At 38.7% G+C, this 27035-nt stretch overlaps 1 protein-coding gene across 6 annotated transcripts in view; it reads left to right on the forward strand.

Annotated features, from left to right (window-relative positions):
* The window catches only part of LOC149211846 (carboxyl-terminal-processing peptidase 2, chloroplastic-like), a 300395-nt gene that overhangs the window by 266456 nt on the left and 6904 nt on the right, over window positions 1-27035 (forward strand). For 4 of the 6 annotated variants that reach the window (XM_089391606.1, XM_089391608.1, XM_089391603.1 and 1 more), the window contains one exon: window positions 13024-13121. The exons of 1 other annotated variant lie outside the window; for it this stretch is intronic. In XM_089391606.1, the coding sequence (XP_089247732.1) occupies window positions 13024-13121 (98 nt within the window). Of the gene's footprint in view, window positions 1-13023; window positions 13169-27035 lie in introns of all 6 variants that reach the window. One more of the 6 variants, XM_089391605.1, reaches the window with a different exon arrangement.

A 27035-nucleotide genomic window follows, 5' to 3' on the forward strand; every position in this document is an offset into this window, starting at 1 on the left:
GGTTCATTTAGAAATACACATAGAGAGATTGAGGAAATCGATTTTCTGAGGTGAGAAGTTCTCAGGAGGAAAATCAATTGGGGAGATCTTACAATAGAGGGGCAGTGAGAATCTGGGAGGAGGAATTTCCGAAGAATACAAGACAGAGAGAGGACAGAAAGAGGTCCAGAGGAGGGTTGATGGTGGCCTACGTAGTGTTGACGCACAGGCAGCGAGTCAGTGAGGGGAAGTCGAGTTTTTGTAGAGGGAATTTGAAGTTTAGGTGCTGGAAGCCAGGGTGTGAGACTGGAGGCAAGAAAGTCGAATTCTCAGCCAACAGAAGATCCAGAGCAGAGAGGCAGCATAATACCCAAGAGGGGTGACGCAGAAGCTGCCCAAGGTGACGCAGTTTGATGCAGAGGCCATCAGAAGGTGACGCAGAGCCTCCCAGAGCTGAGGATCAATCACTGATTCTCCAGTGACAGGGTGAGATTATTTCACCAGTCTTTTGTCCAATATTTTCTCTGTAAAGGATTGCTAGTTGAAGCATCCTAGATTTGTATTCAGAATTTTCTCCTGCATAATAATAAACCCTCAGAGCTGTTGCACCAGTTTTCCCGCATTGGGTTTTTCCGGGGACTATTTTGTCCAAAAATAACTATGTCCTATGTATCTTGTTCTTTACTCAGTTTCCTTGTTTCATGCAAATCAAATTTAAGTAGTGTAGGCTGCAGAAGTAATTTGCTTTAGTATTCAAAGAAGAAATAGATGAATGTGTAGTAAAATCAAGTAGGTGAAGTAGATTCAGATTTGCTGTAGTAGGGGTTCCTTGAGGATTAGGAATTTTCACACATTTTAGGACCGAAATATTACTTTGTTACAAGATCATTTTAGGATCGAATTATGACACTACTGCAATACAAAAGGTAGGACACTAATGAAGTATGATAGAAGCATGACGAGGGATACAAGAATACGCTGCCACATGATCGTAGCATGACAAGAATATCACAAGACCGAAGCATTGGAAGGCTGCTACAGATTGAATCATGGTAAGGATGTCACAGAACCGAAGCATGAGAAGGCTGCCATATGACCAAAGTATGATTAGACTGCCACACAACTGAAACAAGAATAGGCTGTCACAGGCTATGTCACAAGGTTCGGCGAACCTGAAGCTTCAGGTTCGAAATTCGCCGAACCCCAAAAAAATTTTTCAAATTCGATCAGGTTCGGCGAACCTCAAGCCGAACCTGATTCGAACCCGAACCTGTCGAACCTTAACGAACCTGTTCGAACATGACGAATTCGAACCTGAAAAAAAACGAACCTGAAAATCGAATTTAAAGGGTTTTTTTTAGGTTCGATGGTTTCGGTGGTTTTACTTGGCTGTTTATGAGAAAACCTTGGGTCAAAAATTCGCGGTTTTCTTCATCTCTTCCCGCCAAGAATTTCTTTAAAAACCACCGTGTTGGATGCATTTGGCACAAGCTGTTGGTTTCATTTGTCGTTGCTGTCGCTGAGTGACTGATTCTGTGAATCGCGTTCTGAGTCGTGAGTCGTGACTCGTGAGTTCTGCCGGATCGTTAGTTTTTGGTCGCCCGTTGTCTTGCTGCGGCCTGCCCGTGCCGGATCGTGGATTCGTGAGTCGTGACCTTGCTGCGGCCTGCCGGATCGTCGACGTGGTCACGTGAGTTGCTGCCCCAGACTCCAGTAACTTGTAACTTGTAAGTTTACTCATACCTGCGTCACTGCAGCTTTTCAATGGACTGCTCTTTTGCTGTGCCTGTAATGATATTTGTCAGCCTTGCCGCTTGCGGTTTTATGGATTTTTCTTCGGAGATGTAAAGTTATAAATTGTAAGCTATAGTCCATAGGGATTTGTCTACCTTCTGGTTTTGAAACATAAAATATTATTTCTCCTGGCAAAACATCCTAGCTCATATTCTCTAGATTATCGTTAATTGGTCGTAGAAAATCCCTTACTCTGTGTTTTCTTCCTGAATTTAAAACTTTCATGTGAAATTAACACCCTTTTCTTTACTTATTTCGTAGGGTAAGGCAGGGCTTGTATATTGTTAATTATAAAAAAATTCCTTAAGAAAATCCCAATACATTTAAATATCCATGCAAAAGAGGAAGGAGGATTTATATAGTACCAGCCCAGATCCACCTTAACACAGGATCTGTCGAGCACTAAGAGTAATAAAAAAAAATTAAAATGCCAATCTTTTGGGGTCCTTCTGTAATGATCTTAGCTTGCTCTTTATTTTCTGAACTAATTATTCACAAAATGACATGGTCTTCCATCCTGTCCTGAGTCCTGAATATCAATTCTGAAGCCTAATTTGTCTGCTATGTTTATAAAATTATTTTCCCAATGATTTAAAAATCTTCTAAATATAATCTCACTAAACTTACTATCCAATCTCTAGCCTTTTCCAATGAGTTTTGTAATCTGACACTTGTATTTTTCCAACCATGTAATGAATTTGACTGCTAAGGCCCTCTACACAGTTTTGCAAAACTGGCCATCAACCTGCCCGATTGATTCATATAGTAGCTGGAGGGACTGCAGTGTTCAAGTTTGACACTGTTTGAGGGCTGAATCAGTACAGTGAATTAGTTTTGAGTGGCAGTGTTTGGGCCATGCTTGCTGGAAACAGGGCTTATCCTATGTTTAATGATAATCACAGGCCTACTTGGTATAAGTTTATAACAGAGGGTGTGGAATGTGGATCATAGTATACCTTCTCTACATATTGATATATCTGTAGTATCCTGGGTGTCATGGATGGTGGCAGGTATTTTCACTCTTCTTTGTTTTCCTTTTAAGCAAATTAACAAATTGACTCCCAAAGTCCAGGCAGCATGTCCTGGCTTCTCATAATAATAAGTTAATAACATGTTCTTTCGTTGTTTGCGCTGGCTTTTTCTTTGTTACTCTTATTGCTTGTTCCACCTTTAAAAAAATAGCACTATTGACTGTTTCTTCTTTAGCATTAGACTATTAGTTAGCTATTTTTTTCTTTTGCAATAAGAGTTGAATGACAGATTCTAAAGTATGCGAAGATATGTGGCTGGTTGTGAATATCACACTACTAATGTTTAAATGGCAATCTCGTTAACAATACTTCCTTTCCATTTTCATCCTCTACATTGGCTCCATTTCAACAAACTGTGATAAAAAACAACCTCAAATTGTTAGTGTTATTCTTCATATTTTCATTTTTCAATCCAAAGAGGAGTTTAAATATAATTTTTCCTTCCTATCAAACAAATTTTCTAAAGATTACAGATATGTATCAGGGTATGTAATAGTCCTAATGCAACAAGAGTATTTGGCATATTGTCCTCCTCTTCTATTCAATTGATTTATTTTCCTGTATAGGTCTCTTTTCTGCACTGCTGACAGCTTTCAAAAAGCTTCTTTCCAAAGTTTTAATTTCCTAGTATGAGATCGTGCCCATCAAACTTTTCAATAGAAACTGTTGTTTGAATTTTCAGAATTGAAGTCTCAGTACAAGAAAAAAATAGCTCTAGTTGATCAGGTTTAAATTTCTGCTGATGCACTGCAGAATTGAGTCTGGCAGTATCAAACGTGGCTGGAAGCCTGGATCTGTCTTCATATTTCTTGGGATTGTTGTCTGACAGAAACACAGGCTGTTGGAATTGTTGCTGCCATGTGATTGTTAAATTGGTCAGATAAATATGATGTGGAAAAGAAACAATATATCTGCCTCTTGTTGAGGTTTTCCATTACACTAAAACCTGCAGGCATTAGTAAAATTCCAAACCTGCAGGCTTCAACTTCAAGTCGAAAGTTTCATACTAGGCTCAGAGGCTGTAGCCTTTGGAGAATATTAAAAAGTCCTAACCCCTTCGCTGCCTCAACACAAACAACTAGAGGTCACAGCCTTTTGACATGCATTAGAAATCATTATTTCATAATTTTTGACTCAATAGGCGTGATTCAATAGATTTTTTTTACTTCTTACTTTTTAATCAAGATATCAAGTTTTATTTATATTTGAATTTCATTATTTTATCATTTATTTAAATTCGAATTTTAATATGCCATTGCCAACAAAAATGCAGACATATTTGTCATGGCACCTCCAAAGTCAACGGCAGAAGGATGGAAATATGTGGAGAAATTGGACGGGCCTCATGGGAGGCATTTGAAATGCAAGTTATGTAATAATGAATTTTATGGATCTTTAACTAGAGTCATGGACCACTTACTGTCTGTCACTAATGGCAAAGGAGGTGGCGTTGAAGGTTGCAAGAATGTGTCTGCAGAGCTCAAGGAGACACTTCAGAAAGATTATGACAATATACAAAAGGCTAAGAAAGTGATTGAAAACAAAAGACAACGTGTTCAAACAGAAATTGCAATGAATTACAATTCATTCTCTGCATTTTCTTCAAGCACGGTTGGTGTTGGGGGTTCATCTCAGTCAAAGATCAGTGAATCAAGTGGGACAGCCACATTAAATACTTTTTGGAAGCCCATGCAGAAACAAGCAGTTGATGACGCTGTAGGTGATATGTTTTTTGAATGTGCAATTCCATTTAATGTGGCAAGAAGCCCTTACTTCATCAACGCATGTAAGATGATGGCAGGTTTTGGTAATGGATATCTCCCTCCTAGTTCTGAGACCATAAGGACCACTATTTTGAAGAGGTCAAAAGAAGCCTTAGGGCAAGTAAGAGAAAGTGTCCACAGGGCCTACACAAATAACCTGCCCACAACGACAATGGGACACCCACCTAACTCCAATAGGACAATACTTCACCATACCGGTGGTCATATCACATTACATATGAAGAAACCTGGAGTTACAAACAATTTGCAAAAGATCAAAGACTCTTGGAAGGAAACAGGGTGCACAATTTTATCAGATGGCTGGTCAGATATGAATCATAGACCTCTTATTAATGTGTTGGTTTCTTGCCCTAAAGGGGTACTTTTTTTGAAAGTAGTTGATGCATCAGGGAATAAGAAGACCTCTGAATTTATTTTCAAGATTTTAGAGGAAGCTATTCTTGAGGTTGGAGAAGAAAATGTGGTCCAGGTTATAACAGATAGTGCTTCAAATTGTGTTGGAGCAGGAAAAATGGTCATGGATAAATACAGAAGAATATATTGGACACCTTGTGCTGCCCATTGTCTTGACTTATTGTTACATGACTTGGCAAAGTTTCCATGGATTAATGAGACAGTTCGGAGGGGGAAACAAATTTCTCACTTCATATTTAACCATCAACTCACATTGAGCTTGTACAGGAATAATGCATCTAGAGAGTTGCTCAGGCCTTGTGACACCAGGTTTGCCACATATTATATTACTATCAAAAGGTTAGTTGAAGAAAAAGGGAGTATAAGAGGTGTTTTTTGCAACAATGAGTGGGAAAAGTCTCATCTTTCAAAGGAAGCTAAAGGAAAGGAGTTGGAACAGGTGATTTTAGGGACTACTTTTTGGGACAATGCTGAGAAGGTCTTAAAAGTATGTGAACCAATTGTTGATATGCTTCGCATGGTTGATAGTGATACCCCTTCCATGGGTTTTGTTTATGAGGGCATGGATCGTGCTAAAGAAGCCATTGCAAAATCTTTTAATAATGAGGAAAATGAGTACATTGCAATATGGGAGATGATTGATGAAAGATGGAAGATGTTGCATAGTCCTTTACATGCAGCAGCTTGTTATTTGGATCCTAGACTCTTTGGGATAGAAAGAACAAATGATGCAGAAGTCATGAATGGCCTTTATGATGCAGTTGAACGGTTGGTCCCTGATCAAGAAGAATGCAGCAAAATTAGAGAGCAGCTCCGAGCATACAGGTTGGAAGAGGGAATATTTGCAAGGTCTAGTGCAGTACAAGATAGGCCCAATATTCCTCCAGGGAGATGGTGGCAGTTTTATGGATCAGAGACTCCTGAATTGCATCGTTTTGCAGTTCGTATTTTGAGCCAGGGATCAAGTGCCTCTGCTTGTGAAAGGAACTGGAGTAGCTTTAACCATATCCAGTCCAAGAAAAGAAACAAATTATTGTCTACAAGGTTGGAAGACCTTGTTTATGTTCGCAGTAATTTGAAGTTGGCCTTGAGTAGTGTGGCCAAAGATGCATCCAGTTCCTACGAGCCATGGTTTGATGCTGATTTAGAGCCAGAAGAAGATGATATTAGCAGTGATGGTGATTCACTAGATGATCCAAATGTTGGAATTCCATCTATTGATGACTTTGATGATTCCCCATTCTAGTGCCTTTACTATGCCATATGCACATGATGATTGAGAGCTTTTTGATCATACTAGAGTCTAGTAGGCCATAAGTATAGACTATCTATGTTTCTTGAATTTCCTAGAACAATTTTATGGATTATAACTATTTGGCAATGGTCTTTATGACTTCCTTATTATATTAGCATTGATGATGATGAGCCAAATGATGGAATTCCATGTGTTGATGAATTTGATGATATTATGACTTTGATGATGTTTAAAATTTTGAAATTTGAAGATGTCCTACAATGATGTGTATGTTTAAATTTTGATCATGTTTTGATTATGTGATTTTTTAAAAGATTACTAGTATTTGACATTCATTTAAATTTTGAAGACTGAAAATTATGTCATTTCTTTTTGCAAACTACTATTGTGTATGTTTACATTTAACTAGATGTTAGAATGATTACATTATTGATGTATGTTTACTAATAAGAATTTGTGTTCATGTGTTTATGGATTGATTTTGAATTTTCTATTATTTTGTCATATATATATATATATATATATATATATATATATATATAGATATATATATATATATATATATATATATATATATATATATATATATATTGAAAAATATGTATAGTCGAACCTAATGCCGAACCTCATTCGAACCTGATCGGAAAATTCGAACTCGAATCGAACTTAATCGTTGTCGAACTCGAACTCGAACTCGAACCGTGTGACATAGGTCACAGGAACAAAGAATGATTGAGCTAACATAGGACCGAAGTATGCCATCATTGCAAGATTGAAGCATAGTACCGAATTTATAAAGAATTTGCAGAACTGTGGAACAAAGTATTGAAGAACGAAATACCAATTATGAGACTCGGAATTGAAGCATGATCTAACAAGGTTGACTTGATGAATGGAAGAAGTGTTTGGTCTAGGTTGTGAGGGTTGTGGTCATCTCATTTTTTTTTTGAATCTACTGAAGGAAGAATATTGAAGCATGAGAAGGCTGCCGTATGACCAGAGTATGATTAGACTGCCACACAACTGAAACAAGAATAGGCTGTCATAGGAACAAAGAATGATTGAGCTAACATAGGACCGAAGTATGCCATCATTGCAAGATTGAAGCATAGTACAAAAGATTGTAAAGAATTGCAGGACTGTGGAACAAAGTATTGAAGAACAAAATACCAATTACGAGACTCAGAACTGAGGCATGATCTAGCAAGGTTGACTTGATGAATGGAAGAAGTGTTTGGTCTAGGTTGTGAGGGTCGTGGTCATCTTAATTTTGTTTCTGAATCTACTGAAAGAAGAATTCTTGACTGGGTTTTCCCCTACGTAGGGGTTTTTCCCTGGCTGCTTGCCTACATCTCATGCCCTTCTAGTTTATTAATTGACATTAATCTTGATGATAAGAATAAGATAAATTGAAAGAAGAAAAACCAATAATGAAACATCACAAGATCAATTAACTTGCCAACATATTGGATTTCTCAACATGGAATTAGAGCTATTGTGAAAGAAGGTTTAAGATCACCTTATTGGTAAGAAGAAAATGTAGTCTTAGAAGAAAAAGGTTACTCTCTGATCTATACATTGAAGGACCAAATGGTTAATTAAGGATCGAGTTATCTGGAGTTGAAAGCAAATGTGTAAGGCTCCTTTAAGTAGTCTGAAATACATAACTTGTGAGAGAAGATCGTCTGTTCAAAAACATGAACCTCGACAATGATATAGAAAGTTGACCTTGGATTGTCATATAAATTCAAAGGCTGAAATCCAAATGAAATAAATTGATCCTTGTAACCAAAAAGGATAGTCATCCTAGGCACATTCATAATATGGACGGTATCCGATCTTGAAGTCTCCTCAAACAAAGGGCATTCAATGAACCAGCTCAAAGAAATCAAGTAAGAGTTGTCACAGTTCCTTACTTATCAAATGCATATTCAACAAGTCTAGTTGACTATCAAATCAAAGATATGTAAACAAAATGGACGTATATTTATTTAAGTGAGATCCTAGATTTCCAATGCATCTAATATTATAAAAATCTTAGATGGTCCATATAATCCTTGTTTATAGTTTGTCTAGGGTAAATATTGTAATCCCTTAATGACCTACGGATTACTCATACAATAACTTTAATCCTTATCTTCGAAGGTTTATAGGTAATCTAGGATGTCAAGTAAAATCTTGGTATCCTAGGATTCCATCCTCCATTATTAATTTAGATTGAAAATAAAATCTAAAAATGGTCATAGATGAATGACTTACTTAACGCAGTTGAATCCCAAAATGATATCTAATATAATGCACTGTGAAAACCCAAATACTTAATTCAAAAGAGTGAAGGGAACTTTGCTTGAATGGTTCATGAGACACAATACTTGCTAAGGTTTTGCAAATGGGGTAGCAAGCTAAGTGGGCTTGATTGTGGGGAAAACTCCACAGTTAAGCACGCTTGAACCAGAGGCGATCTGGGATAAGTGACCTCCTGAGAAGTCCTGTTTACTGGGTGCAAGCCTCGGAAGTGATGATTGATGCTACGTGATTCATTTCACTAGTTTCAATCCCACTTCTTCACCCCTATGAGCATCACCCGATGCAATGAGTGCTAAGTGGAGTCATGAGAAATTAGTCAATTACGACTACCTCTCGTGGAAATGGTCATAGATGAATGACTTACTTAACGCAGTTGAATCCCAAAATGATATCTAATATAATGCACTGCGAAAACCCCAATACTTAATTCAAAAGAGTGAATGGAACTTTGCTTGAATGGTTCATGAGGCACAATACTTGCTAAGGTTTTGCAAATGGGGTAGCAAGCTAAGTGGGCTTGATTGTGGGAAAAATGCAAAGTTAAGCGTGCTTGAGCCAGAGGTGATCTAGGATGGGTGACCTCCCGGGAAGTCCTGGTTACTGGTTGCAAGCCCCGAAAGTGATGATTGACGCTATGTGATTCATTTCACTCGTTTCAATCCCCCTTCTTCACCCTTGTGAGCATCACCCGATGCAATGAGTGCTAAGTGGACTATTAAAAAATTATGAGAAATTAGTCAGTTACGACTTCCTCTCGTGGAAATGGTCATAGATGAATGGCTTACTTAATGCAGTTGAATCCCAAAATGATATCTAATATAATTCACTGTGAAAACCCCAATACTTAATTCAAAAGAGTGAAGGGAACTCTACTTGAATGGTTCATGAGGCACAATACTTGCTAAGGTTTTGCAAATGGGGTAGCAAGCTAAGTGGGCTTGATTGTGGGGAAAACTCCACAGTTAAGCGTGCTTGAGCCAGAGGCGATCTGGGATGGGTGACCTCCTGAGAAGTCCTGGTTACCGGGTGCAAGCCCTGGAAGTGATGATTGATGCTATGCGATTCATTTCACTAGTTTCAATCCCACTTATTCACCCTTGTGAGCATCACCCGATGTAATGAGTGCTAAGTGGACTATTCAAAAATCATGAGAAATTAGTCAGTTACAACTACCTCTCGTGGAAATGGTCATAGATGAATGACTTACTTAACGCAGTTGAGTCCCAAAATGATATCTAATATAATGCACTGTGGGAACCCCAATACTTAAATTAACATCATGTTCTTGGTATCACATGTTTCGGTTGAAAGTATTTGCTACAAAAGATCATGGCTCAATTCAAAGAAATCACTTCAAGGAATCCCTACAAGGTTTGTTAAGGAACATCTCCAAGTATGTTTTAGACTATACACTTTACGAAATTCAGTTTATATAAAAGGTACATTCATCATCATTTGAAATTTGCGTTACATTATTAACATCATTGTGTCTAGCTCTTTGAATCATAAAGATTCTTATTTGGGTGATTAATCATTAGATAAATCTACCCTCTTTATACTTTTGATCATTTTTGTGGAACCCTAAAAAGGTTCTCTGTAAATCCCTAACCTAAGGGTATGTCTATGCTAATGTGAAAACCCTAGTCTTAAGGTTACTGATGAAATCTAGAAAAATAATGTTCTTTTGATGTTTGGGGTTTTGATACTATTATAGAAACCCTAGTCCTTTAGGGTTTGTTGTGTATTGAAATCCTAGACTCTTAAAGTTTTTGAAAATTAGGGTTTGTCATGTTATGTATTGAATCCCTAGATCTTTAGGGTTTGGTAGGGTTTATAAGAAAGACCTTTATTTTGGCTAAGATGATATCCTAGGAATGAAACCCTCGAAACCCAAGCCTTATTGAAATTATTATATGTCTAATGTTTAGATATTTGTGTCTTGGGTTCACTTGATATATGTTGTTATTGATAAACTTACACATGACTATGAAATCCTAGATGTGTATTTGTGCTAACTTAATTGTTGATGTTCATTGTTCTATGCTTTGTAAATAAGCCCTAGCAGAAGTCTGATATTCTAGGATATGGTGTCATTGCTTCAAAATGATGAAAATGTTTTGAATGACAATGATGATTAAGGAAGCTATATAAATGATGATGATCAAGATGACTTTGATAAGAAGGATGGAAGCCATGAAAGATTCTCCGTTGTGTTAGAAAGAAGTTGATCTCCTTAAGTTAAGAGGGAGCCTAGATAAAAGTAAGAAGGAAATCTCCCAAGTTGAGAGGGAGGACATATTATAATCATGAGAAGAAGAAGTTGGAGAATAAATATTGAGGTGCTGCTGAAAGAAGGAAACCTGGATTTGGTTGCTGCATGTGAAGTAGGAAAGGACGCTGAATGATTGAGGAAACCTTTGTCATGATTTGTTTGGGAAGCCTCGAAGTCCTACAATAATGAATTGTGAGGCAGTATCAAGATGTTTGAAGACCCCAAAGGTTTGTGTTTACTCATGAGTATTTGAAAGGTTGTTACTGGATGAGGTTGCGACTATTCAGGGAAATCTCTCAAAGTTTTTGAAAAGCATGCTTGAGGTTAGAGAGATTTGATGTGTTGAGGCATTGTGTGTGTAAAATGCCTGGGAGGACATCTGGCCGGCATATGTATTGATGTCTAGATCTCAAAGAGGGAGGGTGGCATTGGTCATGGAGCTCTGACCTTGGATACACACCTAGATCCTTGGGTTGATGGTTAGCAAGTAAGCTTGATGGTACCTAGACTGACTAAAAGCTTTAGTCCATCTTAGTCCCACCCTGATAGATTGCCCTGATTAGGAATCTAGTCCATGGCACTGAGTATGCCTAAACTCTTCATATATCATGTCCTTTGAGATCTTCCATGTACCTCTATAGATATATGTAAGATGAATACCTCCCTAGTTAAGAGGAAGCGTTGAAGAATGTAACTAGGATCGGTCTGCATAATTTTACTTGATTCAAAATGAAATATATTTGTCAAAAGAAAGCAAAAGAAATTTTATCTTTTAAGGTCTAAAATTTGGCATTACAATCTAAAATTATAGCATTTAAGCATATTGGATATGCTTCATGATGGCTTTTCTAACCTGCAACCTTAGCAATCTATAATTGCTCACCATCATTTCATTTTGACATTGACTGTAATTTTAGCACTTCACATAAACAACGAAATTTCTTGAATTTAACCATTTGATTGCCTTCCAAGAGCTAGCATTTAATTGCTTGTGTTCCTATCCCAACATGTGCCAATGCTTGTTGAATATCTTGGACCAGCAATCTTGAGCAATCTATGAACTTGGTTTAAAAGGAAAAAATCCATTTTCAGATTTTCTTTGAGAACTTGTTAAACTGCACCTTTGATAATTGAGTTGTGATTTGTCATTCTGAGCTAAGACACTCTCACCTTATACTAAACAATTTGGCTTAGATTGACCTTTGGGGATTCCCCCTAAGCCAGCATAGATCTGTTTCCTTAGTCTGGAGAGTGGAGCAAGCCACTAAAGTGATAGTGAGTGGCTTGCTTGATGGGCTCCCCAGGCCCTTCACGTGAGGTTAGGACTTTTTCTTGTAGGGGGGATTTGAGTGGTAAGAGTAGGGATTCATCACATGCAACTATGTTTATACAAAGGATCCATAACTAGGTGTTACAGGGGAGGAAGAGAAACTGTCTGAACGCATACTAAACTTTAACTATTACGTATGTTTTGAGCATCTGTTTAGAACTTCTTTCTCTAAATCTAATTGTGAATATCATTAGGGGCCTTGAGAGTCATACACAATTTTAATCATGTGAACTCATCTCACAGCTGTACAAAACCATTTTTGAAAAAAAAGTTATTTAAGAAACACGGTTTTGTCCCTTAACATAGCCATTCATGTCCCATTGTCTAGTTTAATAATTTTGGGATGCTTGCAATCTGAAATTTGAGTACTCCCCAATACATTAAATGAGTGAATTTGAAGTAGCGTATGCTTGATGGAACAAAAACATAAAATTATTATACCTTCATGAACATTCTTTATACTTATGCTTCTATTCATGAACTGAGGGACATGGATATCAATGTTAAGTTGTTAACATCCATGCGCTGTTGTCTTCTGAGAAAAATAAGACATGGTTTGCCGGATGAATGCTAATAGTAAGGAAGTCTTGGATATCTGCTGCAGTTGTATCATGTTTTCTTTTCTTCCTATCAATGGCTCGTATGTCAAAACTTTAATTTGTTTGGTTCAAGTTAAATGGATGCTCATCATTTTGTAATAATAGTGTATGAAATCCTCCACACAAACACTTTGGGACGACCCTAGAAGTAAACTAGCAAAATGGAAAATCAAAATGTGATAATTGTGCTCTGAAATATCTTTAGTCAACTCTGCAAGTTTTGAATCATTAATATTGGAACTATTTTACTTGATGAAGGTGAATAAGGGTACTGCAAGTGCAAGCGAGATTTTAGCTGCTGCCCTGAAAGACAATAAGCGAGCAGTTCTTCTTGGGGAGCCAACATTTGGAAAGGGGTATGTTTCACTCATACAGTCTGAATTTTTGACAATTTCATCTGAAGGTAAGACAGCTAAAAGGATTTGCACAGCCTTGTGTTCACCCTAGATTTAAATGCCAATAAGTCATATCTATTCTAACTCGACAATCAAAATAAAAGGGTCTTCCTTCTAAAGATGAATAATATAATATAAGAGGGTCCTTGAAGGGAATACCTCATGAACAACATTCCACCTTATAACTATTAAAAAAAAAAGATGACAAAACTTTGGAAGAGGAAGTACCAACATAACATCGGCCACCACTCTAGGGCCACAAACTAATCCTTTTGATGATGCATGCATAAGATGCAATTGAAGATATAATTTATTGAAAGACATCTCTTCATAATTACAGTAATAACTATAGAAAACAAGTTTGTGGTCTAGTGGCAAGTCGTGAGGTGAGCAAACTTGTATTGATGCTGAAATCTGGTTTCAAAACCCCTTGAGTGGGTGTGGATTGGGTCAGGTGCAAGTCTTGGGTTGTTTTTAAGGCATAGAAATACCCCTAATAGTGGTGCTGCTTAGCTGAGGGACAGTTGTAAGTTACCATGAGCGGCATTTCCAAAAAATAATGTATAGAAGACTAGAATAGTTAAGTGGCATCTTGGACAAGATATCCTTTAGAGGAATAAAGATGCTGAAATTCTTTATCTTTCAGCAGAGAAGTCAGGATTGAGTAGTGTATAGACGATTTTGCAGTATCCTAAAATCTGTGTCATATGACCTATGTTTTCCTTCATATATTAAAAATACGGTTGCCCAATGTTGCAGAATAAAAGCCTCAGTGTCACAGTGTTCCACGGGGACTCGCCCCCCCCCCCCCCCCCCCTTAGGGGTCTAGTTTCCTTGCTCCTCTGCGCTCTCGGGACTTGGGGACGAGTAGGGGACGTTTTCCCACGCTCCCAAAATGGAGGAAACTCAGGGGGACGTGCCAGGGAAACATTTCCCTTCCCTGAGGGGTCGTTTCCGAAAAGGGGGATGTGGGGGGGCGTGGGGGGACGAGAGGGGACGAGGGGGGGCGAGAGGGGACGTGGGGGGACGAGGGGGGACATGGCACACCTTTAATACATTAAAAACCGTTTTAATTAACTAAACGCTGAACTTAATCTTTAATTAAGAGTTAATTAACGTTTAGGGTTTTGGAAAATCGTTGTTTCATGTTATAAAAACGACACCCTGAACCATGAACAACACACTCACAGCCTTTGCAAGTTCGCTGAGCGCTCCACTCACAGCGTTGGATTTCACTGTTCGGATTTTAATAAACAGTGCTTGTATCATTATTGATTGTATTAGGAATTGTATACAAAAGGTAAATTACCTAAAAAAAGTCGGTGAATTAATACAATTTGTTGAAAGTGCGAGCTAGGAAAACCAAGACCTTGAATCGGTTCAATATGGGCTCTCCCGTTCATGGTGATAGTATGTTTAGGAAAAGAGCCTACTGTCACATGTTCTGAAAAGTGGATCTAACTATTTTGTTTCCAGGAACCAATTAACCACAAGTATGGGTGAAAAATCTGACTTGTAAAAACTTAAAACACTGCCTCCTTGACTACCATGCGTTGTGTTGATGAGACCTAACTGAAATATAATATTGTTGATATAATAAGACCTGATTAAAATACAGAATGTTAATATTCCACCAGCCAGCCAACTACTTTCCTATATGATTTCTCAAAATTCTGCCCTGACATCTAATTTTGATCCCATGAGAACTTAAAGGGTTCAAAATATACATTCGCTCAAAGAAAGAAACCAGCAGGATCTGTAAAATGGAAACTAACTAAGCAGTCTAACAACATGAAAAGAAGAAAGTAACTTCCACTTACGTGTCTATCATTTTTTGCATGAGATTGCCGATGGAAAAATCTATGTCACAAGGTTATGGCTGTCGCAATGGTTACCTGGGAACTGAATAAACAATAGATAGTCAGCCTATTACTATATTAGGCCTATGGTCTTTACCTGTGGAAAAAGCATCCAGGTTCCGTTTAGTCCAAGTTCCAAAAATGATTTCTTTTAGACTTTTTCTCTAGGTTAGCAGTATCTAAAACAGAATTGTGAAGGTATATCAGACCTATGGGCTAGTCCTATGGAAGCATTGCCAAATAGGCTATTCATATATTAATATTATCAGTTGAAAATCTACGGCCTGCCTAACTAATATGTCAAGAACTTAGAAGTCCAATTTCTCAAAATCATTATACATAATCCACTATAGTTCTGAGTTCTCTCTATGTTTAAGTTTTCTTCTAAGAGGGACAGTTCTCTCTTTGTTTAAGTTTTCTTCTAAGAAGGATTGTGTAAATTTTCAAATTCATTGCTTTCTTGCTCTAGGAATTCATATCAATGATCATGCTTTGCAGCTTTTCAATTCAAACCAAATTGTCATAGTGGACTCAATTAATAAATTATATTTTATATTTATAAATTTTTAATATCCTGACGCTCCCCCACGTTTCCTAAAAAATGGTAGGGAGCTTTTGCATAGGCCGCTCCCGCGCCCCCTCGCTCCCTCGCCCCCTCGTCCCGGAACCTTGGTGGAACATTGCTCAGTGATTTCAGGATTTCATTAGAAATTAGAGCTTCTCAATAACAAGCAACATGCAATTTTGACGGGAGATCTCATGTGTGTAATTTGTAAACATGCACCCAGTTATGGGGTGGTTGTACTAGTGTCTATCAACACGAATGTTTGGAGGACAAGGAATAAGTAATGAGGCAAGGCTTCCTGTGCTTTCTGATAAAATTCTTCAACTTGGTGTCGATGGGCAGTATGTTTGGTGCATGGGTTTGGCTTGTTGTTGCAAAATCTATCCGGCCTTGGGGAGAGGTACCTTACAAGTTTATTGCTAGACCAAGAGACAACAATGGGGTAGTGGCCCACTGTCAACACAGCCAAAACTCCCTATTCTTTACGGATTTTCACCGATGGAAGGAGTACCGGTATATGTGTAGGTCACATAATAGATATTCTAGTATTAGGGTATTGCTGGAAAATGTAACTTTGCTTGGTCTTCATAATTTGTATCATAATCATATTCATTGAAGAATCAAAAGAAACAGAAAAATATATTTTGAAAAGCATGGGTTTCATGCTCTATATTTATTTTGTCTACTAAGTCAAGCATGTTCTTCATGCTCTAGGGTTTATTGAGTCAATATAGTCCTTGTCATATGTGTAAGACCCTTATGGGTGTTGATTTCTGGTAGCATCAGATGTCGTCTTAGCCTCAAAATTTGCAGGGAGGTTAGGACACATGTATTCCACAATACCCAGAAATCGTTTTGGGAAATTCCACCCTGAGATAGTTTTATTAAAATAATTAATTATTTTTAATGGGTCCCTAAGTCTAAACTTAGGAAATAAAAATAAGTAAAGGTTATTAATCTAACTGTGGGTGAAACTTCTAGAAGAAGATGAAGATCGAGTCCAAATGATCTGAGCAATTGATTAGAATCTAATCTAGGCCGTTGGTTCTCAACTGGAGGATTATAAGGACTTTGATGGGCATGTGGAAGATACACCAGGCATATACTTAGTTACTCGAGTAAGATCGATTTTCTCAGTGGTCGAAGTTCGGCAAGGAAAACCGATTCAGAGGGAGAGTTGCAGGTGAGGAGGAGAGAGAGGGTAGCAGCATCAGTCGGGAGTGCAGGAGCAGAAGATGCAGAGTAGAGAAGGGACAACGCAGAAGATGTGATCCAAAGGGACAAAGCAGAGGCTTGACGCTGGGATTGCGCAGTCCCTATACAGAAGCTGATGCAAAGAGACGCTGGGGGGCAACAAGTCCTCTCCTGGATTAGAATCCCGCTGAGAAGTGTGAGAAAATTGTCAGTAAATCTCTCACAGAGATTCCTCTTCTATTCTGTTGGTTGTATCTCGTACATGAGATTTTTGTTGAAGATTAATAAAGAAACCCTCATCTGCCACACCGATTTTCCCACATTGGGTTTTTCGGGACCAATTGTCCAAAAATAACTGTCATTGTGATTATACTTTTGCTAGTATTTTTCCTTGCTTTTACTTTCCACAATATTTTAATTGTGAAGGCTATAGTAGAATTTATTTGATATTTGTCGTAGAAACACTGTGAATAACTTATTTATGAATTAATAAGTAGAAGAAATAATATCAGTCACTTTAGTTGGATTTCTATTGAGAAATTTTCACATGGTATCGGAGCCGAGTTAAGAAAAAGTGCAAACCAGAAGAGCCAGCGTTGGAGAGGAGGGAGTTCGAAATTACTGCATAGGCAGAAAATCGAATCCCTAGAGGAATTGCGCAGTCCAGTCTAGAAGGGCTAAATTTTTCATAAGAAAATTTCTTTCTTAGTGAGTCGACAGAGAAGAAGATTTCCAGGTTGAAGTTGCGAGTGACAGAGGGAGCAGCGCAGAAGATTCAGGGTAGAGCAGTGTTCAGGCAAAGACAATGTTTTTTTGTAGTAGTTGTTGGGGCAGAAAAACGTCAGAGATCGATAGGAAAATAGCACAGAGAAGGATGGAAAATCAAGATGTCTCTGGATTATCTTCTAGATTAGAAGAAGAATTCGCATAATTGTCAGGTTCAACATCAACAGATGTTTGGTATATTGATAGCGGGGCTTCAACCCATATGACTGGAGTATGAGAATATTTGTCGAGCTATCAAGAAGAGCAAATGGACTTCCAGAATACTATGGGAAACAGAATGAAGTGTACTCCATTTGGGAGAGGCACCATAACATTTCAGACAGAAGTAGGAACCAACATCTGAGCCACTAATATTCTGCATGTGCCCGGGTTAGGAATGAATCTGATTTCAGTGTCCTAGTTACAGGACAAGGGATACAATGTATACTTCATTGGAAGGAAAGTATATGTCAAACATCCAAGTTGGAAGAAGAAGAGACAAATTGGAGCTCGAAGCAACAAACTGTATAGGTTGCAACTCGAGTCTCCAATGGCACTAATAGGAAAAAAATCTTAATGGTGAAAGGAACTGAATGAGCTATGGCACAGGCGAATGGGACACTTACACCATGGAGCACTGAGGATGCTCAGAGAGACTGTTACAGGAGTTCCAATCCTTAGTACTGAGCATGGCAATATATGTAGAGGATGTGTACTAGGGAAGTACGCTAAAGAAGCTTTTTCCAGGAGTAAAAACAGAGTGGAAGGTGTATGGGGATTGATACACTAAGATATTTGTGGTCCAATGTACACAAGGGCTCTTAGTGGTGGCGAATACTTTGTCACCTTTATTGATGATCACTGTAGAAAAACCTGGGTTTATTTCTTAAAGACCAAGGATGAGGTATTCGATCGTTTTAGAGAGTTTAAGGCTCTTGTTGAGAACATGACAGGGAAAAAGATAAAGGAATTGCGTTCAGATAATGGTGGAGAATATACAGACAAAGACTTCATAGATTTTTGCGCAAAAGAGAGCATCAAAAAAGAGTGGACAACTCCATATGCTCCAAAGCAGAATGGAGTAGCAGAACGAAAGAATAGAACTATTGTTGGGGTAGCAAAGGCTATGTTGTATTACCAGGATTTTCCTAGATTCTTATGGGCAGAGGCTTGCAACACAATAGAACTCCTCACAAAGCATTGGGGAAGAAAATGCTCAAAGGTGTCTTCACAGGGAAGAAGTCGGAAGTCAGTCATCTCAGGATATTTGGAAGTGTGGCATATTGTCACATTCCAGACGAGAAGCGTAGTAAACTGGATCAGACTGCAGAAAAGGGATCCCTCGTAGGATATAGCGAGACCTTGAAGGCATACAAAATCTACATTACTAGCAGCAGGAAGATTGTAGTAAGACGGGATGCGAAGTTCATGCAGGATGGAGCTTTCAGGAAATCCCGAGAGATGCTAGCAGAAGATCAGTCAGTAGATGTTCCATTAGTCCAGCAACTGCAGGGACAACAAGGAGGACAAGCATGGGGACAGACACCTGGAATGAGCACAATGACCAACACTAGTATTTCCTTAGAAAAAGGAAATCCAAGTAGTTCTTAGCAGATGGAATGGCAGGAACAAGAGGGGTATTTGATCGAGCCTCCCACCACCAGTGGCAGAACGAAGTACGACAAACACTAAGGGACGCAGAGGAGTTTGTCGGAGCTCCTAGATTCGAGAAGAGGCAGCGTAGACAACCTGATAGGTACCAAGCCTTGGTAGCACAGGTTGAAGAACTCTCTAGCTTTCAGGGAGCCGTACAACACCAAGTTTGGGTGGATGCCATGGTAGAAGAGTATAGTTCTATCATGACAAATGATGTCTGGGAAGTGGTACCTAGACTAGAAGATAGATCAGTTGTAGGATCAAGATGGATCTACCAGATCAAGTATGCTGTAGATGACCGTATAGAGAAGTACAAGGCTAGGTTTGTGGCAAAGGGGTACGCACAAAAGGAAGGACTAGTCTATGAGGAGACCTTCGCCCCAGTCGCCAGATATACCTCTATCAGATCTGTTATATCCCTAGCAGCTCAAATGGGATGGGAGATTCACCAGATGGATGTCAAGACAACATTCTTGAATGGGGTGATAGAAGAAGAGGTATATATAGAACAACCCGAAGGCTTCAAGACTCATGAACAGTGACTTTATGTATGCAGGTTAAAGAAAGCCCTACATGGGCTCAAGTAGGCACCCAGAGCATGGTATGGTCAAATTGATAGTTCCTTGCAGCAGTTGGGATTCGTCAAGAGCGATGCTGATCCTAATCTCTACTATCTAATGGTGGAGAATGAGCCACTTATTCTGGTATTATATGTGGATGACTTATTTCTAATAGGGTCAGATAGGCTCATAAAGGACTGCAAGAAGTATCTCAGAATTCGACATCAAGGATATGGGATTGATGCATTATTTTTTAGGGTTGGAAGTTTGGCAAAAGAATGGGGAGATCTTCCTTGGGCAAGGAAGATATGCTACAAAGATTTTGAAGAGATTTAGAATGCAGGATTTTTGGCCCATGGCTACACCCATGATCACCAACTAGAAGAAAATAGACGCATCAGGAGACAAGGAGGTGGACCCCACCATGTACATACAATTCATTGGGTTGCTCATGTATCTAGTCAACACTAGGCCAGACATTTGCTTTGCTGTCAACACCCTTAGTCAGTTCATGGTGGAACCGAAAAGGGTGCATTGGGCAACAGCTAGGCACATTCTTAGATATGTGCATGGAACAATCGAATATGGGTTGAAATACATCCGAGAAGATGACGTCAGATTGAATGGATTCACAGATGCAGATTGGACAGGTAGTTCAGTAGACCAGAAAAGCACCTTCGGGTATTACTTCAGTGTTGGATCAAGAATGATCTCTTGGTGCAACAGGAAGCAAAAGTCGGTAGCTCTGAGCTCAGCAGAAGCAGAATATATGGCAGCCAACATAGCTACATGCGAAGCTATATGGCTTAGAAAACTGCTTGTGAGTTTGTTTAGGAAAAGGATGGAGGTGACTAGTATTCTCACGATAATCAGAGTTGTATTAAACTCTCTGAGAATCTAGTATTTCATGATTGGTTGAAACACATTGATATCAGATGTCACTTTATCAGAGACTGTGTTCAACGTGGGGCAGTACAGTTGCAGTATGTCTCCACAGGAAATCAGGTAGCAGACGTACTCACAAAAGCTCTAAGAATGGTTAAGTTCATCCAGTTCAGGGAACATATGGGTATGGTAGAGAATCTATTTTAGTAGCAAAAACAGGTGGTTTCTCAATTGACAGTGGCGGTAAGTTGCAGTGCAGATGCAGTGTTGACAGTGGCAGGGTCAACAATAGTACATATGCAACATTTTGTGCAGTAGTTGGTGGGCAGTGATGTCAGACATCAGCAGCGTAGAGGAAGATGTTTCAAGAATCAAGGTGATGCTTCAGTAGGGTGCATTGCTAGGGCATATTCTTCGCTAAGAGGGAGTGTTGATTTTTGGTAGCATCGGATGTGCTCTTAGCCTCAAAATTTGTAGGGAGGCTAGGACACATGTATTGCACAGTACCTAGAAATTTTTTTGGGAAATTCCACCCGCAAATAGTTTTTTTTAAATAATTAATTATTTTTAATGGGTCCCTAAGTCTAAACTAGTAAATTAAAATAATTAAAGGGTATTAAATTTTAATCTAAATGTGGGTGAAACTTCTAGAAGAAGACAAAGATCAAGTCCAAATGATTTGAGCCATTGATTAGAATCTAATCTGGGCCGTTGGTTCTCAACTAGAGGATTATAAGAACTTTAATGGGCATTTGGAAGATACACTAGGCAGATACTCAGTTACCCAAGTAAGATCAATTTCCTCACTGGTTGAAGTTCGACAAGAGAAAATCGATTTAGAGGGAGAGTTGCAGGTGAGGAGGAGAGGGTAGCAACAACAGTCGAGAGTGCAGGAGAAGAAGACATGGAGTAGAGAAGGGACAGTGCAGAAGCTGTGACGGAGAGGGACAATACAAGGCTTGACGTTGGGACTGCGCAGTCCCTATGCAGACGCTGACGCAGAGAGACGCAGAGGGGGAAACAAGTCCTCTCCTGGATCAGAATCCCATCAAGAAGTGTGAGAAAATTGTCATTCAATCTCTCACAAAGATTCCTCTTCTATTCTGCTAGTTGTATCTTGTAGATGTGATTTTTGCTGAAGATTAATAAAGAAACCCTCATCTGCTGCACTGGTTTTCCCACATTGGGTTTTTCCAGGGACAATTGTCCAAAAATAACAGCGTGATTGTGATTATACTTGTGCTAGTATTTTTCCTTGCATTTACTTTCCAGAGTATTTTAATTGTGAAGGCTGCAATAGAATTTATTTCGATATTTGCCGTAGAAACATTGTGATTAACTTTTTTTTGAATTAATAAGTAGAAGAAATAATATCAGTCACTGCAGTTGGATTTCTATTTAGAAATTTTCACAATGGACACATTTTATCAAGAAAGAAATATTAATTTTGATTTTAAAGTGTCATTTATTGTTAAAATTGGCAACTAGGGCCAAACTCCTCCTTGAACAACTCATATGATGGAGATGATATTTTTATTGGATTCCTCTTTCCGAGAGGTGTAAGATTGATCTAAAGATCATCTCATTTTGACAAGTAGAAAAGATATTATGAATTTATTTCTTCTATGGACAAATAGTCGAGGTCGGCCAGAAGTCTAATGTAGGCTCATTAAGCCCAACAGACGTGTCTCTTCACCCTCAACATTGTGTATAAATAGAAGAGTCATTTTCTTCATGTGGACACACCATCACTCAACACGTCTTTCTATCTCCTCTCATTGGTATACAGCAAAGGAGCAGCTCTTCTTCTTCTCACATTGACTTGGGTTGACCGAAAATTACAGGCAGAAAATCGCAGGGCTATTTTGGGCTATTTGCAATGACGTTGACTAGCATTGATCGAGGGTCAAATCGCCTCCTTTGATTGCAATTTTCAGGCAGATAATCTGATCATTTGAGGATGCATATTCTGGCATGAAAACCGAGGAATTTGGAGCAGGTTGATCTGCGTTGACCACAACGTTGACTCTGTGTTGACCAAGTTTGACCGATATTTTTCGGATTGTTCTAGGTTGATTCTCACTGTCTTTGGAGGCCAAATTGACTGGGTTTGACTGAGCTCATTTGGAGGAGATTTTTTACTGGTTTGACCAACATTGACTTTCTGGTTAGTCTATCTTGTTGACTGTTGTTTGGTTGTACTGTTTTGACAGTGATTGGGCAAGTAAATTTTGTATGATGTACTCTCTACTAAACTTTTGAAGAATAATAAGAAGATTTGATCAAATGATTTTCCCCGCATTGGGGTTTTTCCCTGGCATCCGCCAAATATTGTGTCCTCTTGTCTTGGCTTGTCTTCTACTTATTTTTTATCTTCTATCGGCATTTACTATCAATGTTTATGTGATTGCTAATTTGGAAATTGATATTGGGCTAGTAAGAAAATTGAAGTAAATTGCCCTAAAGCATAGAACATACCATTGTTATCTAAAATTAACATTTATGGACTCGCAACACCAAGTCGGCGTTGCTAGTGAAATAAGCCCCAAAGAAGCCCATTCAAACTCTCAAGATGACTATATATTAGAGGAGGATTCAACCTATTATTAAATCCATCCATCAAGTTCAATTTGCACCTAAAACATAAGTAAAAGGAGAAAAGAAGAATCTGAAACAAAGAAGTTTGATTTCTGACCTAATTTAGCCCACACGTGTGAGAATTTTAGGGTTTCTGGTGCTATTGTAGGTCCGAAAATTGCAGTGTTGCGAACATTGCAATTTTTTCAAAAAATCGCGCTTTTTTCGAGTTGCAGATTAAATTAGGGGATTTTTTGAGCTTTTTTTTTATTTTCAAAAAATCGTAAAAAAAGAAAAAATTGTGAGTCGACGGGAAAAAATCGCAGGGGTCGGAAACGATGCCTTTTTGAACTAATTTTTCGTTTTTATTCGTCATCTTTTGTAGACAACGGGCTTGTTTGAGAGCTAAGGAGGAGAGGAAGGCGTCTACTAGGGCAGAGGAGGAGAAAAACGGAAGATTTTAGCATCCCAAGCAAGACAAATTCGTGTTTGTACCAAATTTCTTCGGCAAAGCGTCGTTTCTAGGTATGGGCATCAAATTTGGCTATTTTTTTGGTTTTTTGTTTTTGCTTGGGTTTCTATAACCCATTGATTATCAATGATTTTTGAGTGGATTTGATTGTGTTTTTTTTTCATTTTTGTTGCATAGAGTGGAGAGGGTTCATTTTGGTAAAAAATGCAAAAACTTGATTGTTAGATTTATTAGTTTAATTTCTTCTTGTGCTCTATTTTTTTGCATCATTTTTGTTTGGGTTTGAATGTGCATTTTTTCTATTATTGTTGCATTGAGTTGAGTTTTTTTTTTGTTGTCAAAAATTCAATGTGTTGTGTCATGTATGTAATTTTTTTTTAATTTTTTTTAACTTGCAATTCTTCTTGTGCCCTAGGTTCAACTTCAAACTTCATCTTACATTAAAACTCAAGAGTTCAACCAAGTTACAAACATGCCAAGGAAATTGGACCCTCTGTGGGAATTTGGTGAACCTGATGGAGGGTTTGATAGATCAAACTTGTCTTGCAAGTTGTGTGGGCATCATATGACAGAGGGGGTTTATAGATTGAAGTATCACCTTGCAAAAATCCTTGGACATGAGGTAGGGCCTTGCAACAATACAAATCCAGAAATCATCCGAAGAGCCCTCAGATCATTGGAAGAATTAGAGCAAGCCAAATTGTCCAAGTCAGATCTGAGGAATCAACTAGCAGGGAATAGAGTGTTAGGAGGTGAATATGATAGTGGCACTGGTTCTACTTCAGCATCAGTGTCTACAACCAACCCTATAGCTGCCTCATCATATTTTGTTCTTAGAACCACGACTGGTTCACAACCATCTATCTCTTCAATGCTTAAGAAAAGGAGAAAGAAGAAGTTGACAAGTTGTTGGGCAAGTTTCTTCTTTGGAGTGATATTCCTTTCAGTGTTGCAAGGAATAATCCATTTTTCCAGCTTGTTGTTGATGTTATTGCAATTGTTGGCCCATGGTACAAAGTCCCTTCTTATGATGACTTTAAAGCTCGCATGCTTTAAGATGAAAAGGTTGATTGGAGGAGTTTAGTGCATCATGGGCACACACAGGATGCTTTATGATGTTAGATGGTTGGACCGATCAAAAGGTGAGAAGCCTTATAAACTTCTTGGTTAATTGTCCCAAGGGGACAATGTTTATGAAATATGTTGATGCATCTGCACATATCAAAGATGCAAAATTATTATGTGTTTATTTTGGAGGTGGGTGTAGAACATGTTGTCCAAGTCATAACGGACAATGCTGCAAATTATGTTGTTGCTGGCAAGATACTTATGGAGAGGCATCCTACTTTATTTTGGACACCTGGTGCTGCACATTGCATTGATTTGATGTTTGAGGACATATGAAAAATTTCTTTTGTCAAAGATATTGTCGACTCATCAAAAAGCATTACAAAATTTATATATAATCATGCATCTGTGCTTCATTTGATGAGAGCATTCACCAACAACTAGGAGTTGGTGCGCCCCGCCATTACACAGTTTGCCACCAGTTTCACATCTCTTCAATCCCTCTTGAATTCTATGTGGGATGTGAAGAGAATGTTTCTTTCAAATGAGTGGCGTGTTTTGACATTTAACCACAAACCAGAGGGAGAGACCATATGCAGATTAGTTTCATACCAGGAAAACTTCTGGGCGGGAGTGCAGGAGGTGTGCAACATTATTGAACCTTTGGTAAAGGTTTTTCGATTAGTTGATGGTGACAAGCCCGCAATGGGCTACTTGTATGAGGCCATGGACAGGGCCAAAGAATCCATTCGGGCCTACTATGATGATAAGGGAGATGAGGGGTTTCAAAAACAACTCCTCCTATGGGAAGTGATTGATGAACGATGGAACAACACACTCTATCGTCCCATTCATGCTGTAGAGATCTACCTGAACCCCACATTTTCTTACCCCTGTGGGTTCTTATTTGATGCTGAGGTCATGGATGGATTCTTCACCTTTGTTCAGAGGATGGTGCCATCTCTAGTAGAACGTGCAAAAATCTCTAAGGAAATGGAGATATATGTTGACCTAGGTTGTCATTGATGTCAATATGGCAATATTCTAGATACTAGATGACGATATGAAGCCAAGGGGAAGCAGAGCAGATCCATGAAGAGACAGGAGCAAGGCCATTAGGATAGTCGAAGAACAGGCAAGAGGTAGGAGAAGCCAGAGAAGCAAGAGAGCAGGAGAAAAGCAGAAGCTCAGTAGGCTTGGGAGCAGAGAACAACAACAGAATAGTTCATTTCAGGTTTGGGTTGGAGCCCAAGAGGTTGGAGCCTCAGAACTGAACAGGATTGAAATCCTTGGGAGTTGGTGCTCCTAAGTGCAGAACTATTGCAAGACATAATTGGTGTTCTGGAGGTTGGAGCCTCACTGAAGTCCAAGTTGGAGCTTGGCAACTAATTGCAACCAGTTATATATATATATATATATATATTGTATTTATTTCATTGCACTGTTTTGTGTTAATAAAAGCATTAATTCCAGCTATCTATTTCTATGTTCCATATATATATATGTGCTTTTGGTAACAACAAGAACAACAAAAAAGAAATACTGATTCACCCCCCCTCTCAGTGTTTCCAACAATTGGTATCAGAGTAGGCTTTTTCATACTAGCCTAACAGCTTGAAGAAGGATCCGCAGCCATGATGAGAAATCACGAAGCATCAGGAAGACCTCCTCTGTTCGATGGCACTAACTTTGGTTTCTGGAAAAAGAGAATGACCTACTACTTAATGTCCCTTGGACCTGAAGTCTGGCATTTTGTTCAAAATGAGTACCATATGCCTACCACTCTTCCAATAGATCGAGACGAGACGAAAGCCTACATTGTAAATGCAAAGGCCTTGAACTTCATCACTAGTGGAATCACTGATTCTGAGTTTACAAAAGTCATAAACAGTTACTCTGCCAAAGAAATGCGGGATAAGCTAGTTGGCTTATACGATGGAGACTCAAAAGTCAAGAAGGCAAAGCTTCAAACTCACAGAAGACAATTTGAAAGTCTGAGGATGGAAGATGAAGAAGATATTGCAGATACCTCCCCCAAGTAGCTGAAGTGGTCAACTCCCTTAAATGATTGGACGAAAAAATTGAAGAATGTAACATTGTTCAAAAGGTATTAAGATCTTTTCCAGACAAATTTGACTCCAAACTAAGCGCCATAGAAGAAGCAAAGGATCTAGATACCCTCAAGATGGATGAACTCCATGGAATCCTCACTGCCTATGAGATGAGGAAAGGTGGCCCAAGCTCCAAAGATGCAGCATTCAAGGCTTCAAAGTC

Source organism: Pinus tabuliformis, chromosome 1_1, assembly GCF_031772625.1.
Source record: "Pinus tabuliformis cultivar Carrire ecotype Pingquan chromosome 1_1, CPIR1, whole genome shotgun sequence".
Lineage (NCBI taxonomy): Eukaryota > Viridiplantae > Streptophyta > Pinopsida > Pinales > Pinaceae > Pinus > Pinus tabuliformis.